We start from the raw sequence: 17,383 nt of genomic DNA, 5'->3' as shown, positions 1-17,383 counted from the left end.
TGTGATTCCGAAGTCTAGTTTTTATTCAGTTTATTTCAACACTGATTTTAATAACTCTTATGACTTAAATACCTATAAAATTCCATAAGCTTAAGGGATGGACTGCAGTAGAAACACTTCCTAAGTTAAATGAGAGCCAGTGGATTTTTTTCCAGGCTAGTGTGATTTGATGGAACAAGACCCTCTGAAAGGTCACAATTAACCCTAAAACTACTTTGCCCAACAAACATCAGGAAGCAGTTTAGAGAAAACTATGACCAAATTCCCAGAATAATTGTTCATAAATGATTGTTTTCATTTAAAGGGGGTTTAGTAAAAATTGTAAATGGTCACAGTCAATCTCTTTTTTTAAAAAAATGGGGGAATATTATATAGAGATGAACACTTTGCATTGGTATGGATCTTGGTCTATTGATATAAATCTAAGGTTAATTTTGTTACACTGTGTATATGTATTTCTGCTCTTGCTTAAGGTATTATGTTTGTGCAGCTCATTTAAAGTGTAATGTGTAGTTAAGAAATACAGATTAATATATAGTTATCTATATTAATCAAACTTTTAGTTACATTAGTTAGGTTTTCTTGATATACAGAGATAAATTTCAGTTTGATGGATATTCTTCCAAAATTTCAAAGACCTACAGAATATGGTATTTAAGATGTTTTAAGAACTTAGACTTTGCTCAACAGTGAGCCATGTCTACTTCTGGCAGCACCAATTACTTCAGAGGGGTTTATGGGCACTGAAGAAACTTGTTATGGAATTTGCCTTCAATGTGACAAGGCTAGCCATTTGGGCAAGAAACTGTTCTTTCCTGGACTGTTTGATGGTATGCTGTATGAACTGGATATGCAGAACCCACAGAAAAATGACTACTGAACTTGCCTAAAGACATTACCTCAGAGTAAAGGGTTGGGAAATTTTTTCCAATCAAATGGACCTAAGAAACAAGTGGGTGTAGCTATCCAAATATCTAACAAAATAGACTTCAAACTAAAATCATTCAGAAGAGATGGAGAAGCACACTTTATACTCATCACAAGAAAAATCCACCAAGATGAAGTCTCAATCCTGAACATCTATGTCCCAAATACAAGAGCACCTACATATGTAAAAAAAAATACTAAAGCTTAAATCACACAGCAAACCTCACACACTAATAATAGGAGATTTCAACACCCCACTCTTCCCAAAGAACAGGTCAATCAGACATAAACTTAGCAGATAAATAAAAGAACCAACAGGTGTCATGACTCAAATGGACAAACAAACATCTACAAAACATTTCACCCAAACACAAAAGAATATACCTTCTTCTCAGCACCTCATGAAATCTCTAAAACTGACCAGATAACTCGGTAACAAAACAAACCTCAACGGATACAAAAGTAATTGAAATAACCCCTATATTTTATCAGATTACCATGCTTTAAAGTTATAATTTAACAAAAACACTAATTGCAGAAAGCCTGCAAATTCATTGAAATTGAGCAGTGCTCAACTGAACCACCCCTGGTTAAAGGAAGAAATAAGGAACTAAATTGAAGACTTCCTAGAATTCATCGAAGAAATGAAGGCACAATGTACACAAACCTATGGGACACAATGAAAGCAGTGCTAAAAGGAAAGTTCATAGCATTAAGTGCCCACATAAAGAACCTGGAGAAATCTCACACTAGTGACTTAACAATACACCTGAAAGCTCTAGGACACATAGAAGCAGACTCACCCAGAAGGCATGGACGACAGGAGATAATCAAATTAAGGGCTGAAATCAATAAAATAGAGTTAAAGAAAACAATACAAAGAATCAATGAAACAAAAGGCTGGTTCTTTGAGAAAATTAACAAGATAGAGAAACCCTTATTCAAACTAATCAAAAGGTAGAGAGAGAGAGCATCCAAATTAACAAAATCAGAAATGAAAAGGGGGACATAACAACAGATACTGAGGAAATCCAGAGAATCATTTGTTCATACTATAAGAACGTGTACTCCACAAAATTGGAAAATGTAAGAGAAATTGATAATTTTCTGGATGGGTACCACAAACCAGATTAAAACAAGTCCAGTTGAATAATTTAAATAGACCTATAACCTGTAAGGAAATAGAAGCAATCATCAAAAGCCTCCCAACCAAAAGGAAAAAAAAGCCCAGGGCTGGGTGGTTTCAGTGTAGAATTCTACTAGAACTTCAAAGAAGAGCTAATACTTATATTCCTCAAAGTGTTCCACATAATAGAAAAAGAAGGAACATTGCCAAACTCTTTCCATGAGGCTACAGTTACCCTGATACCAAAGTCACACAGAGACTCAACCAAGAAAGAGAATTACAGATCAATCTCCCTCATGAACATTGATGCAAAAATACTCAATAAAATACTGGCATGAATCCAAGAACACATCAAAAATATCATCCACCATGATCAAGTCAGGCTCATTCCAGAGAGGCAGGGATGGTTCAGCATACAAAAATCTATCAATGGCATTCACCATATAAATAAATTGAAAGAAAAAACACATTATCATCTCATTAGATGCTGAAAAACATTTGACAAATCTGACACCCTTTTATGATAAAGGTCTTGGAGTGATCAGGGATATAAGGAATATATCTAAAATAATAAAAGCAATATATAGCAAGTTAACAACCAACATCAAATTAAATGGAGAGAAATTCAAAGCAATCCCACTGAAATCAGGAACAAGACAAGGCTGTCAACTCTATCCATATCTATTCAACATAGTTCTTGATGTTCTAGCTAGAATTATAAGACAACAAAAGGAAATCAAGGGGATACAAATTGGAAAGGAAGAAGTCAAACTTTCGCTGTTTGCAGATGATATGATAGTATACATAAGTGACTCCAAAAACTCTACCAGAGAATGCCTACAGCTGATAAATACCTTCAGTGAGGTGGCAGGATACAAGATTAACTAAAAATAATCAGTAGTCTTCCTATATGCAAATGATAAAGAAGCTGGAAAAGAAATCAGAGAAACATCACCCTTCACAAAAGCCACAAATAACATAAAATATATTGGGGTAACACTAACAAAAAAGTGAAAAATCTTTATGTTAAGAACTTTAAGTCTCTGAAGAGAGAAACTGAAGAAGATACCAGAAAATGGAAAGATCTCCCATGCTCTTTGATAGGTACAATCAACATAATAAAAATGGCAATCCTACCAAAAGCAATCTATAGATCTAATTCAATCCCCATCAAAATCCCAACACAATTCTTCACAGACCTTGAAAGAAAAATATGCAATTTCATATGGAAATACAAAAAACCCAGGATATTCAAATAGTCCTGTACAATAAATGAACTTCCAGAGACATCACCATCCCTGACATCAAGCTCTATTACAGGAAAAAAACAAGACAAAAAAAAAACCAGTTCAATATTAGCATAAAAACAGAAAGGTTGTCCAATAGAATAGAATCGAATACCTGGATATTAAATTAATCCACACACATATGAACACCTGACTTTTGACAAAGAAGTTAAAATTATACAATGAAAAAAAAAGCACCTTCAACAAATGGTGCAGGCATAACTGGAACTGGCTATCAACATGTAGGTAATGTAAATTGATCCATATCTATCCACTCACACAATACTCTAGTGCAAATGGATTAAAGACCTCAGTATAAATCCAACCACACTGAACCTGATAGAAGAAAAAGTAGGAATTAGCCTTCAATCATGGCATAGGAGACCACATAGTAAATATAACACCAGTAGCATAGATACTGAGAGCAACAGTAAATAAATGGGACCTACTAAAACTGAGAAACTTCTGTGAAGCAAAGGACACAGTCAATAAAACAAAAAGGCAGCCTACTGAATGGCAAAATATCTTCACAAACCCCACATCAGACAGAGGACTGATCTCCAAAATATACAAAGAACTCAAGAAATTAGACATCAAAATTCCAAGTAATCCAATTAAAAATGGGGTTCAGATCTAAACAGAGACTTCTTAGCAGAAAAAAATCTCAAATAGCTAAAAGACACTTAAGGAAATGTTTAGCATTCTTAGCCATCAGGAAAATGCAAATAAAATGACTCTGAGATACCATCTTTCATCAGTCAGAATGGCTAAGATCAAAAACACCAATGGCAGCTTATGCTGGAGAGGATGTGGAGTAAGGGGAACACTCCTTCACTGCTGGTGGGAATGCAGACTTGTACAACCACTCTGGAAATCAGTATGGCAGTTTCTCAGGAAGTTGGGAATCAACCTACCTCAGAACCCAGTAGTTACTCTTATTTATTATTGGACAGATAACTCAATTTCTAAGAGTAGGCACTGTGCTAACAGTGATGTCAAAAGCAGAACGTCATTTTATTTTACATGCATTGGTATGAAAATAACACAAGTCATTTGTAAGGCCTTCATTGCTTTAATTTTCCTTTAATACTGAAACATTATTTTCATTACAGGGAAAATTTTAGGTATGTACATGATAGGAGACACGGTAGGAAATTCCCCTGGATTGTACCTATCTTTTGAGAGCAAGGCCAACCCAAGGTTCTCATAATACCCAATGAAAGAACAAAGGGAACACTATTTCTGTGTCCTTACCCAGGGGCAGACTTGGCAGGGTCTGGTCTGGTGCCAGGTCTAGAGACTCTAAGGAATTAAGGTTTCAGTTCCTGGGAGCCTGACTTCTCCTCCTGTAAAGACTGGAGTTATCAGTTCCAAGGCCCAAGTGCTTGGTCTGTCTGTGATGAACTTGATAGATACTGTGTTCTCTTTACGCAATTTTGCTTGATTAGCTTCCTGTTGAATGTGTCCCATTTTGCCCCGCCCCCTCCTGCATACAGTGTACATGGTGTTGAATTTCTCAAGAAACTTGCTTGTATGAACTTGTGGAAGAACTCCTGATTCCAAACTTCCTTGTTTTCTTTATTATTTCTTACTCCTGCTTCTCTTTCCCATGAACTGAATCACTAAAGAACAACTCGCTGGTCCATGTCACTACCATTTGTCTTCCTCCAGAGTATGGCTTTTTATTTTTCTTAGGAAACAGATGAGATTAAGACATGATTATGGGTGTCTACAATTCAAGGTATATGCACAACTTAACAAAACATGCTTAATATCATTAAGAAAGATATAACTTTTGAAATTTCTTATTAATGTCACAGTTAAGAAATCCTACTAGTTTACTTCAAGGACTATATCCATATATATATATATGTATATATATATATATATATATACTTTAAATATGGTATTATTTTCTTTTATCCTACTTGTAGTGAATACATTTAATCAGAAGCCCACATATGGGGAATGTGAGAGTGGCAAATTCATTCCATTACCCCAAAGTCCCAGCAAACAAGAATAAGCAACAGATTAAGGCTTTCATTCTTTACATCTTGAATTAAAATTCAGAAACAAACATGCTTTCAAATTTGGGTTCCGATGGAATGAGACTTTTTCTTCTCTCTTCTTAAAATACACTTCTTTATCCTGAAGATAGGACAAATATGGTTCAGCAGTCTTTACTCTCCTAAAACTTGCTACATTTTACAGAATTATGATTTTATTATCATTTTAATTTTTACTTATTTTTGTACTCAATTATAGATTATATAAAAAACAAAACCGAATGAAGATATATATTTTAATAGCCTGTTTTTTGATTCCATTTAGATGATCAGTTATCCAGTATCACACATAAATTTTATTATTTTGTGGTATGCAAAAGGATTTAACAGTCCTATGCATTTTCTTTATGATACCTGTTTTGGCTCAAACAAACATAGCAGACACATATACTATCTTTATTCAGCCAAAAGAAAGAAAAAAGAAAAACAAAGATTGAAAGCATATCTACTTAGAAAACCATACTGCTAATAAAACTCTTAATTTTGGATCTGGATAGTTTTGTAGGAGGCATCTTTAAGATTAGAGGATTTCTGAAATGGTTGCAATGGTGCAAACACAAACTTCTGTTCCAGGAAATTAATACAGATAAAATATTTTAAGCATTTTGTAATTAATACTGAAAACACGAGTTCTGGTGAAAGTTTGTTCTTTCCATAATCTGAATTTATTTATTTGTTCTTGAAAAAGATCTTGATAGCAAGATCTAAGAAAAATATCCCTTACAGAAGTCTGTTTAATTCTTGGGTATGATATTACAGGCCAAATTAGCCTGGTGGAGTCTGGTGGAGGCCTAACATTCAGAGTGTTCATGAAACATTTGGAAGTACCTTTATTAGGCTTGGAGTAAGGTAGGCTAGGGTTGAATTCACATTCCACACCTTCCCACTCCTAAACATAAGACACAAGAACTCTTAAAAGGTGTCAGGTGAATATATCAATTCTTTTTATAGTTATTTCAGCTAATTCAATCTCCCCATTAAGAATAATTTCTGAGAGGGCATGCTCAAACACTACCTTTCCTTTAGCTGGATGACAATATCCTGAGTCATTGGGTAGCAGGTAGCATTTTAGCTTGTCAGGGATATCATTAGGTTGAAAAGGCGTCAGTTTTCCAAAGGGTCTGTGATTTACTTTGTAGTCTTTAAACATTCTTTTGGCTTTATTTACATGTTGAGTGTTCTGCATGCATGTATATATATGTACCACATGCATTCCTGGTACCCAAGTAGGTCAGAAGAGTGTTGGTTTTAAGCCACCATGTGGCTGCTGGACTTGAACCTGAGTGATGTGGGAGAGTCTTCTGTTTGTGTTGATTTCATTGGTTAATAAAGAAACTGCCTTGGCCCATTTGATAGGCCAGCCCTTAGGTGGGTGGAGTAGACAGAACAGAATGCTGGGAAGAAGGGAAGTGAGTCAGATGCGATGAAGCCCCGGCCCAAGATGGACGTGGGTTAGAATCTTCCCGGTAAGCCACCACCTCGTGGTGCTACACACATTACTAAATATGGGTTAAAGCAAGATGTGAGAATTAGGTAATAAGAGGCTGAAACTAATGGGCCAGGCAGTGTTTAAATGAATACAGTTTATGTGTTGTTATTTTGGGGCATAAGCTAGCCAGGTGGCCAGGAGCCGGGCGGGAAAGGAGGCCTGCTGCCCCTCACTACACCTGAGTCTCTGCAGTAACAAGTGCTCTTAACCTATGAGTCACGTCTCCTGCCCCTGTATCCTTTTCTAAAACAGGCAACACCAGTATCAAAGGAAATGCTTACTATTGAAGCAGCTAGAATTTTGGTAACTGCCTTCTGGAGATCAGTGTAGGAAAAAGTGTCAAAAAATTCAGCACAGGCTGTTTCCTTTACTCCCTTTGTCAGGTAGTCTGTCTTAGCTGTTTAGTAGCAAACTGCAGTGCTCCGTTTAGAGTAGCATGATGTCTGGCTTTGACTTTTATGGGGCTTTTTGAAAAGCTGGGATCCCACTAGAGGCCAGAGAGGGCCACTCAGGAATTGGTTCCTGAGTTTGGGGACACAATGGGAAACAATGGGAGAGTCTTAGACCTGTCTCTTGAAGTTTGTGGACTGCATTATTTTGTTCTAAGAGTTCAGCATAATCCAATTAGGATTTGGGATCTAAACATTTCCAAGTTCTAGAATATTTTAAAAGATCATTAACCTGGCAGGAAAGATTCTCAAGAAGTTTTAGGTTGGGCATCTTGGGGTCTTCTTCAGAGAGATCTGTAGACCATTCTTTCTTCTTCACCTTTTGATTCTGTTCAATGATCAGATGAAATTCGGGGACCCATCAGAACAGTGGTTCTCAACTTATGGGTAGCAACCCCTTTGCAAAAACCCTATCTCTCAAAATATTTACACTATGATTCATAACAGTAACAAAATTAGTTATGAAGTAGAAATGAAAATAATTTTATGGCTGGGGGAGTGGTTACCAAACATGAGGAACTGTATTAAAGGGTCACAGCGTTAGGAAGGTGAAGAACCACTGATCTGGAACAAAATAGCATGTAAGCAGAAAAGGTGACCATTTAAGGCAGAATGCAGACCTTTACCCCAGTGAACAGAAATAAAAACCTCTTCATGGATTTTAACTTGTCTCTCAGCCCATTACACAGAAAAGGCATGCCTCAGGCCCACACTGTGCAGTCCGGGAAGATTATGCTGCACACTATCCACTCACAGGGAAGTATGTTAGTCCTCAGGACCAGTTCAGTGTTCAAAAGTGCTAGTCTCTTACCAGTGAACTTCCTCCCCACTGTACTCAAGCAGAGCCGAGTTCTCATCTAGGCAAGCTGATTCTCAGCAGTCTCAGCTGGGAGTGGTACTATGGAGAAACTTTGGGTACTTGGTTTTGTTGGCAGGGACAATGTATCCAGTTGGTAATTAAGGACCATTAGTTGCCAGTAGAGTGACTTTGCAGTAGCTATGATCTGGTAAAAAAGAAAAAAAAGTCAATAACATGTTGTTCAAAGATCTGATGTTTTCTAAAGGTAATTCAATGGCCTCTGAAATGGTGTCTCAGTAATTGGACTATCTTCAAAGGTAGCCTCAACCTGTGAACAAGACTAGAGACATGATGTTAAGGACTGAATGTCCTAAGTAGCATTACCATCTAATTTTAGGGCTTTCAAGAAATGGATACAGTTCAAGGCTTAGTTTTTTTTTTTTTATCTCTATCTTCTTTTTTGAGGCAGAATCTCTGTTTCCCTAGAACTCACTATGTAGAACAGACTCCCTTCAAACTCAGAGATACCTGCCTCTGCCTCTGAAGTGCTGGGATCAGAGTCCCATTTCTGTCTTACAGACTAAGGGCAGTTTTGCTGTTGTGGACAGCTTACAGTAACAAAACTGGCTAAGAGTTTGGGCCATTTCATTCCTTTATTAATATATAACTGAACTGGTTTGTTTTCACCCCCAAAATTATTTTGTGGAAGAGCACATCTCTTATGCCGCAAACTCTAAAGAATTTACCTTTTTACCTCAGATGTGTTTGTTGGGATGTTTTACGGGGCCTGTCCTGGTGGTAGAGTTGTTAGGTGTCAAGATTCTTGTAGTGACCTCTGAAGTAGCAGTCATATAATCAATTCTGTATAGACTGTTAGGTTGTGAGGAAGCACGATGTTCATTAGCTCCTTCTATAAAGGAGACACATTAAATGTAAATCTAGAGGCAAATGGAATAAAGGTAAGCTCACTTTATTTACAAACCTCTAAATGCTACTTAACTCAGGTGAGACAGTTTTATTATCAAGTAAGAGTTATCTAAGAAAGAACAGTAACTTTTTTGCATTAGTAAGGCTGACCAAACCTTCATGCATGACACTCTGACATACTACTGGAAATCTTAGTCAACGTTTTAAATAAATGATAATTTCACACTAAGAAAACAAAACCCTAAACATGTAATGGACAGAGGAACCAATGAGTAACATGTATCTAAAACGACATGCTCTCAGGCAGAATAAACGAGTACCTGGTATCTGAACACCAATTTTCTGTGAGGGGACGAGTAAAGGGAGCACTTGCCACCACAGCAAAACAAGGCAAAATCCTATACTTCACCTTTAAGCAACAGACACAAACATGCTCTCAAACCTAGTTACAGTATCTACTTCATTCTGAAAAGAATACTTTGTTATTTACCTTAAGTTTGCCTTTTAGTGAGATAAGAGGGGCTGCCTTTAAATTGGACTGTCCTTTTATAATTTTGTTATCATCTCAAATAGACTGCATCTGTAAGATTTCTCAAAGTACTCTTCAAAAGGCTAACTCAATCTCCCTTTTGAATACGCAACAAAAGAGGTGTATTAAAAGACATAAATTCTACACATACAAGTGATCCCTGTTATTTTTCTTTTATAGTTCTTGTATATATTTCCGTATCAAAACAAATTATCCTCATTTATTCTAAACATTTTCATGCATAATTTAGTTTTCAAGAATGACTGATCTAAAATTCAGAATTCAGTATAACCTTACAACTAACACGTTATTACTTAGTTTTTGTTATCTATAGTTTGTCAAAGACATGACATTCCTGTACGTATTTGTTCTTTTCTCACAGAAAAAAATAGTCAAGACCTATGTCAGCTTTACAATAATGAGATTATGTTGTTTGAATTTAATAAAGCATATTGGAAAAGTTCTCATTATAATGCTGAATAAGTACCAAACCCATACAGTATTACTAAAACCCACAACTCCAATCAAAACAGTCATACTGACCTCTAGTGGCCAGACTCATTTTATTTCACTGATGGTGAAATAGCCAGATAAAATAATGTAAAGATGTATCGTAAGACATTTTTTATCAACAAAGCAATAAAGGCAAGTATCTACAACACAGAGACATTTAAAGGCCACAAACTGTCATAAAATACTGGTATGTTCTACATTTTAGTTTGCCAGCTTATTTTACATTAAAAACAAATGATACACACAGACTCATTTTATTAGCATTTATTTAAAATTTTATTTATTTTGGGTGTGGCACATGCATGTTTAGGCCAGAGACTTAAACAGTGGGTGCTTTCACTGATTATGTCTTATTTTCTTTGAGACAGGCACTCAGTGAATCTGATGCTGTTTATTTTGGCAGACTGGCTGGCCAGTGAAGTCCTGGGATTCACTGTTTCTAGCTCCCATAAGTGCTGGGGTTACAGATGGGCACATCTGATTTTTATGTGGGTGCTGAGCATGTGAGTTCAGTTTCTCATGCTGTCCAGCAAGCACTTTACCCACTGACCCATCTCCCCAGCTTCTCTAGTGATCCCCAAAATAAACAAGGTTTTGTATGTTCACCAGTCACATGAGCCTACTAAGCATCTGAAGTAGCACTAGTGCAAAATAACACCCAGAGACGCAAAGTCTTAGTAAGACAAGAAAAAAAGCCTTATCTTTTTAATAATGTATACTGATTATATGGCTAGTGATTTTAAGCAGTAGCGTCTAGGCATTCTTTCCCTGTCTTTCCTCCACAGAATGCACATTCTTAGCTTGTTTTTGCTCCCAGTGATTAACCTGGGGTATCTTTCTCAGCTGGACATGGTGTTGGTTTCATTTCAGGCACCTAACACCACCATAGCTATCACTTTAACCAGCAAATTGTGTACCTATAATTGTTCAGAAACTAGGAATGAAACAGGAGGATAATTATGGCACACTCCTAGGATGAAATCTCGGGGCACCCTGTCTGTGTCTCAATTTACTCATACTAAAAGGAGATCTAAATAAAGGATTCAATGAAGTAAAGAGCTTAGAATGGTGTCTGTCACATGAAAGGAGTCAATAAATTTTGATAGTATTAGCATATATGAATAAAGTTCTAAAACAGAAGGCGTTTAAAAAAGCCAGTTGCATTTATGGGTATTTATAGATGGTTAAAATACAAAAACCATTGAATACATTAATTCACTCATTCCAACATTTACTCATGTGGATACAGGTAAAAATCTGGGTGGTAAAAATGAAAAACTTCATTCTAACAGGTTACTTCTGATAGGGGAAGGCATCCAAGTGGCTTCGGAATGTTCAGAGAGCATTCTTCCATCTTCGCAAAGGATGCTGAGGTGCAGGGCAAGTTCTTTGAATTATGAATTAAGTTGATATAAAACAAACCGTAAGGAAGACAAAACAAAAGCCAGACACGGGATTGCGGGTGAACATGAAAGACCAAGATGATCGAGGCATAAACTCCACACACAGCTACAATGCGGGTGGCACAAGCTATACAAAGGGAAGAAGAGTCTGGTGAAGAAACATGAAGCCTCCCAGCCAGAAGTTAGCCTGGAGCAGCCCTCTTCCGGATACACTTCACCAACCGACACAGGACAGGAGGCTGCAGTTTTGTACAATCACTAGACAAGGAGCCACATTAAGTTACCCATTTTGGAGAGGTGTGTCCTAAGCCCCAGCGGAGCCATTCCTTGGGAGATAATTTTATATAATAACCACTGCATGTCTTCGCCAGGACCCCAAAGTCCTTTTGCACAGTCTGCGTTCTCCTCCGTCGGGAAGAGTTGTTACGCAGGCGTGTGAAGCAAACCCGAGAAGCTGGAGCATCTCCGAGCGGCTGCAGACTACATTTACCCCGCCTTTCTCTTCCAGGTCCCCCAGACAGCCCGGCCGCCGGCCGCCCACTGCGTCCGCAGAACCAGATCGACCTCGGAACCCCTGGCTTCCCCGACCCCCGAGCGCGCCCTCCCGACTCCCTCAAATGTCCCCTTCGCTCGGATTCCCGCGCCAGGCAGCAGGACTGGAGACCGCGTTCTCATTGCGGCGGGTCTTCTCTGCTTTCTCCTCTGCAGAGCAGACTACACCGGCAACACTAGCTCCGCGCAGAAAGTTGAACGCCAGCGTCCGCTCGGCTCCTTGACGACGACACCACTTCCGGCCACGCCCACGCCGAATCTTCACAGCGGGCCACCCCCTCGGCGCCTGCGTATCAGCAGCGGCAGTTCAGCTCTGGGACCGGTCGGAGAGTCCGGAGTCTCTCTCGGCTTCCGGGTCCCGCCTCTCGCGAAAATCCCGCGGAGTCTCGCCCTCTCGCGAGAGGTGTTTCAAAACTGTGGCGGTAACCGCGCCCGGGAGGCTCGCTGACCGGTCGTGGGCGTTTGTTGTCTCGACGCCATGGCGGCGGAGAAGAAGCGGCTTTCTGTGAAGGAGGCTTTTCGGCTGGCGCAGCAGCCACACCAGAACCAGGCGAAGCTGGTGGTGGCGCTGAGCCGCACGTACGGCGCGGTAAGCGGCCCGGCCTCGGCGCCGGCGCCTTTCCCCCGCCGCCCCCGCTCAGCCTTTTGCATTTGCGCAACCCGCGTCGGGGTGCCCTGGGCTCAGGTGCTCAGAGGCTTGCCCGAGGTCTCCTGGTCTCCAGCCAGTAATCACGACTCCGGGCATAGTCCTCACGGCGTCTTCCTTCAGTTTTCTCCACCCTCCTCCCCGGAGCCCGGGAGGAGCGATCCGTTATCCTTAGTTTGGCATTGACTTGGAGACGTTGGTCTGCGAATTTCAGGCGTCCTATTTCCCTTTGGGGTCTCTAGTTCATCGTAAGAAATCCGACTGTGTTATTTCAACCAACTCCTAAGCTAAAAATCCAATTCATTTCACCAAATAGTAGAACCTAGCCTTTCCTAGTTATGTTAATTGTTCAACGAGTGGAGCTGTGAGCGAATTTGAGGCCGATCAATTATTTTGAAGTTCGAGAAAAGTAAAAACGGACGTGATTAAGGATATGGACTAGGTTGTGGAAGTTACACTAAAAAGAAATTGCTGGATATTAGGAAGGCCTAAATAAAATGAGTTATTCTTGCCGAAGTCTGTGTTGCATTAATATAGTAAGAAAAACATTGAGAATCCAAGGGGTTTGAAAGAAAAATAGTCAAAGTTTATGCTTTCTACTTTCTCAGAAGTGCAGATTATATGCCGAAGAGAAGTTTGGGCAGGTTTATTTCCCCTTTTCTTGGTTTGGATAATTGAGAGTTTCCTGAGAATGATTTTAGTTTGCCCTAAAGCCAAAGCTTTCAGCAGTGTTAACGGTAGTGTGGGAAATAAAGAATCTTCGTTACTGCAGCTCATGGAGACGTTTCTTCCGTCTTTCAGATGGATGATAAAACAGCTTTTCAGGAGGAGTTTGTTCATTACCTTAAATATGCCATGGTGGTATATAAACGTGAGCCTGCTGTGGAGAGGGTCGTCGACTTCGCTGCAAAGTTTGTTACTTCATTTCACCAGTCTGATCAGGAAGAAGAAGAGGAAGATGGTGGCATTTTAAATTATTTGTTCACTTTTCTATTAAAGGTACCGTGAAAACAGTACTTTGGGGGAAGTAATGAAGAGAATTTCTCCATGGTGTTTTGTCGTTTTCCACAGAGAAATACCAGTGGTAGAGGAAATGTATGAGAGTAAGTCTTTTATAGGAAATCTTGACTGTCATTAAGCTGAAAGGATAATTCTAGTTGTTGAGTTGTTACTGCCTGTTTAAATTCTCATTTTGTTGTGAAATTTTTCTGCCTGGAAGTGAAACATTCCTACAGAGAAGAATATGCTTATTTTGTTTAGTATAGCAAATATTTTTCCAGACCACTTGAGATTATATTGCCTATTTAAGAATGGAATGTGACTAGGAATAACTTTTTATTTGTTTTTGTGTAGTCTCATGAAGCAAACAGCAGTGCAGTCAGATTTAGAGTATGCCAGCTCATTAATAAGCTTCTGGGGAGTATGCCAGAAAATGCCCAAATTGATGACGACTTGTTTGATAAAATTAATGAAGCTATGCTTATTAGATTGAAAGATAAGATTCCAAATGTGAGAATACAAGCAGTTTTGGCTCTCTCTCGACTCCAAGATCCCAAGGATGATGACTGCCCAGTAGTTGATGGTATGTATGGTTTCCTAAATCTTATTTCAGTACGTTGACTGTTAATTTTTCTGTATTTGGATTTGATGTGTGTGTGTATATATACATGTGTGTGTGGGTGTGTATAGTCACATGGAAGCCAGAGGTTAGTCAGATGTTTTCAGTTGCTCTCTACCTTTTTTTTTTTGAGACAGCGTTTCTCATTACATCTAGAGTTCATCTACTCAGACTCATTGGCCAGCAAGCCCCAGGAATCCTGTCTCCTTGTCCCCAGTGCTAAGATCATAGGTTCTTGTCACTATGCCCGGTTTTTCATGGGTTTGGGGATTGGAATGGAACATCAGGCTCATGTTTGTACAGCAAGTACCATACTAATAAATCCATCTCCCTAACTGAGCATTGAATTTTTACTTATTAATTATTTATGTCCCTGTGTTAAGGAAGAATCAACCCAACAATTTAAAATGAGAACATATTACTTTTAACTTTGCCTTGCTCTTACTTCAGTTGTATCCCTTTCTCAGTGAATTTTGGGTTAATTGCCCTATTTGCCTGAAAAACTAAACTTTAGACAGTTGGTGTTTGTTTCAGTGTTAAATTTTGTCTGCTATTTTTTGATGGACCATACTACATTTTTGTGTCTTTTTTTCCTTCAAAATTATTTCTAGTTTTAGCATGGTATTTTTTTTCTACTCTGTTTTAATGTTTTATGGAGTTTATTCTGCATTTTAATGGCCCCTCTAGTTGTTTGCAATTGCTTTGCTTTAAAACAGTGCTAGAAGCAGGGTGTGGTGGTGCCATACCCTTAGTCCCAGCATGCTGAGGTGGCAGATCTGAGTTTGAGGCTAGACTAGTCTATGGAGTGAGTTCCAGGACAGCCATGGCTACACAGAGAAACCATATCTTGAAAAACCATACCAAACCAACCAACCAAACAAAAACCCCCAGTGTTAGGATTTTTATACATGGCTTCAGTGCATAGATGAAAGGGTTTTGTAGTGTTATACTTAGCTTATAGGCCCCACTTTATTAGACTAGGTGGAATAGTCTAAAACACGATTTACTTATTAATAGTCTCAGTAATGGGGCATGGAAGTGTCCATTGACCCATATCCTCTTTAGTTTCATCACATTTTAAAATTGGATGCCCTATGTAGTATATGTTATTGTTACCCATCTTCGTAAATTTATCATGTGATCATCATGAGTTGCTTAATATTGGTGGTACAATTTGAGAAGTATTACTATAAGTGATTTTTGTAACACCATAGCGTGTACTTGGACAAATGGATTGTAAAGTTCAATCACTCAGTGTGACTTCTGGTGCAGTCAAAAGTTCCACTAAACATGTATGACATTACATACTCATGTATAGTCAAGATTTTTTAAAAATGAATAGGAGTACACTCAAACAATTGTAAAACTATATTAAACACATGAATTTATGACAGCCACTTATCAAGGTTAAAAGTGTAAAGTCAAATGTGAACCTTTATAACTTCCCTTCTGAATAACTATTCTAACTGTATAGAAGTTCATTGAGTTGTATAGTCTTTGGGTTTGGTTCTTTTTTAATTCCGGGGTGTGATTTTGGGGGAGGTAACATTTTTATAATAAAGTTTAAAATAAATCCTTATAGAAAACCATATCAATTTAAAATAAGTTGCCTGCTCTAATCATCTCCCGACTTTTGAGGTTGTTTTCCTTTTTAATCTCCAGTCACAGTATGTTAATTTTTAATTCCATTCTCAGAAAGTTACTGAAATTTTTTTCATTTTTTGCTAAAAGTGAATATATAAGAGTAGTATATGGTCTCTCTGTTATTTAAAAAAATGAAATATCAGGATGTGGACATATCTATGACTTAAAGAACAATTTTAATATTAAAATGTATTACTTTATTTTTAGCATATGTTACTATGATAGAAAATGATTCAAATTCAGAAGTTAGACGTGCAGTGTTATCCTGTATTGCACCATCAGCAAAGACTTTGCCAAAAATTGTGGGGCGTACAAAGGATGTAAAGGAGGCTGTCAGAAAGCTGGCTTATCAGGTAAATAAGTTAAACGTCTTCAGAAGGCATGTTTTTGAAAATGAGCCAACTTATGGCATTTTGGAAAAATCTTGGTAACAATGATTTTTTTTCAATTAGGACTTTTGAAGAATATAGGTAATTTAGATAAGAGTGTTATTGTATTAAATGGGTTAACTTCCTGAATAATACAGTATTCATGAGTAAGATATCTCTGAATTGTATTGAGATTAATGGCTATCTTTTACCTTTTTAAGGTGTTAGCTGAAAAAGTTCATATAAGAGCTATGTCCATTGCTCAGAGAGTACTGCTTCTTCAACAAGGTCTTAATGACAGGTCAGGTAAGATATACATTTTGTAAGTCAGACTTGAAGTTAATAAAGCTATCATTTCCATAAATTTGATGAAACATTTCGAGGTTAAAGGCCTTGGTATTTTGAAGGAACAAGGCATTTCTTTTAGACTTCTCTGCTTTAGGGAGGGGAAGACTATTCTAAATTCTATGTGGTTGCTTTTTTCAGAAGTCTGACAGAATCTTTCTTTTTATCCCGTCTTTCTTAGACCGTACTATTGTGATTTTCTGTAATACATAAATGTGTTCTGTGCATGAGAAACAACTAGGAATGAGCAGCCCTGTATAATACCTCACCCTTCTCATAGGTCAAACTAGAGGATCTCCTTATATGAAAGATGTTCTAAAAATTCTGGTTGGCTCTCATGAAACATTTAGTCTCAGTTTTGCTGTACCAAGAAAGCAAACTTGAGTTTGTGAATATTGTCAGAGGACTGACGAGGATGCTTTTAAATCAGCAACTCTTAACCTGTGGGTCACAACCTCTTTGGGGGTCTGAAAACAAATCTTTTACATTATTCATAACAGTAACAAAATTACAGTTATGAAGTAGCAGTGAAAATAATTTTATGTTTGGGCATCACCCCAACATGAAGAACTGTATTAAAGGGTTGTAGCATTAGGAAGGTTGGGATCCACTGCCTTAAATGATACAAATAAAATTTGTTTAGTAGAGTATGTTGTGATTTCAATACTGCAAGTTGAATTCATATAATAGAAGTCA

General features: G+C 38.0%; 2 protein-coding genes across 2 annotated transcripts in view; one reads left to right on the top strand and one right to left on the bottom strand.

Moving 5' to 3' along the window:
* Positions 1–7,103: 7,103 nt before the first annotated feature.
* Positions 7,104–10,135, bottom strand: Dcaf16 (DDB1 and CUL4 associated factor 16). The gene is given in 4 exon segments (XM_042054847.1): positions 7,104–7,279; positions 7,282–7,359; positions 7,362–7,671; positions 10,091–10,135. Coding segments are annotated over 4 exon segments (609 nt in total).
* Positions 10,136–12,544: 2,409 nt separating this feature from the next.
* Ncapg (non-SMC condensin I complex subunit G) overlaps positions 12,545–17,383 on the top strand; it is a 37,994-nt gene continuing 33,155 nt past the window's right edge. Inside the window, exons 1-5 of the mRNA XM_038314962.1 lie at positions 12,545–12,655; positions 13,514–13,711; positions 14,066–14,294; positions 16,182–16,327; positions 16,564–16,648. Coding sequence (XP_038170890.1) covers positions 12,545–12,655; positions 13,514–13,711; positions 14,066–14,294; positions 16,182–16,327; positions 16,564–16,648 — 769 coding nt within the window. The remainder of the gene's footprint in view (positions 12,656–13,513; positions 13,712–14,065; positions 14,295–16,181; positions 16,328–16,563; positions 16,649–17,383) is intronic.

This window comes from Arvicola amphibius, chromosome 1, assembly GCF_903992535.2.
Source record: "Arvicola amphibius chromosome 1, mArvAmp1.2, whole genome shotgun sequence".
Classification (NCBI taxonomy): Eukaryota; Metazoa; Chordata; class Mammalia; order Rodentia; family Cricetidae; genus Arvicola; species Arvicola amphibius.
The sequence above is the reverse complement of the archived record's forward strand: the minus strand, read 5'-3'. Positions and strand labels throughout refer to the sequence as shown.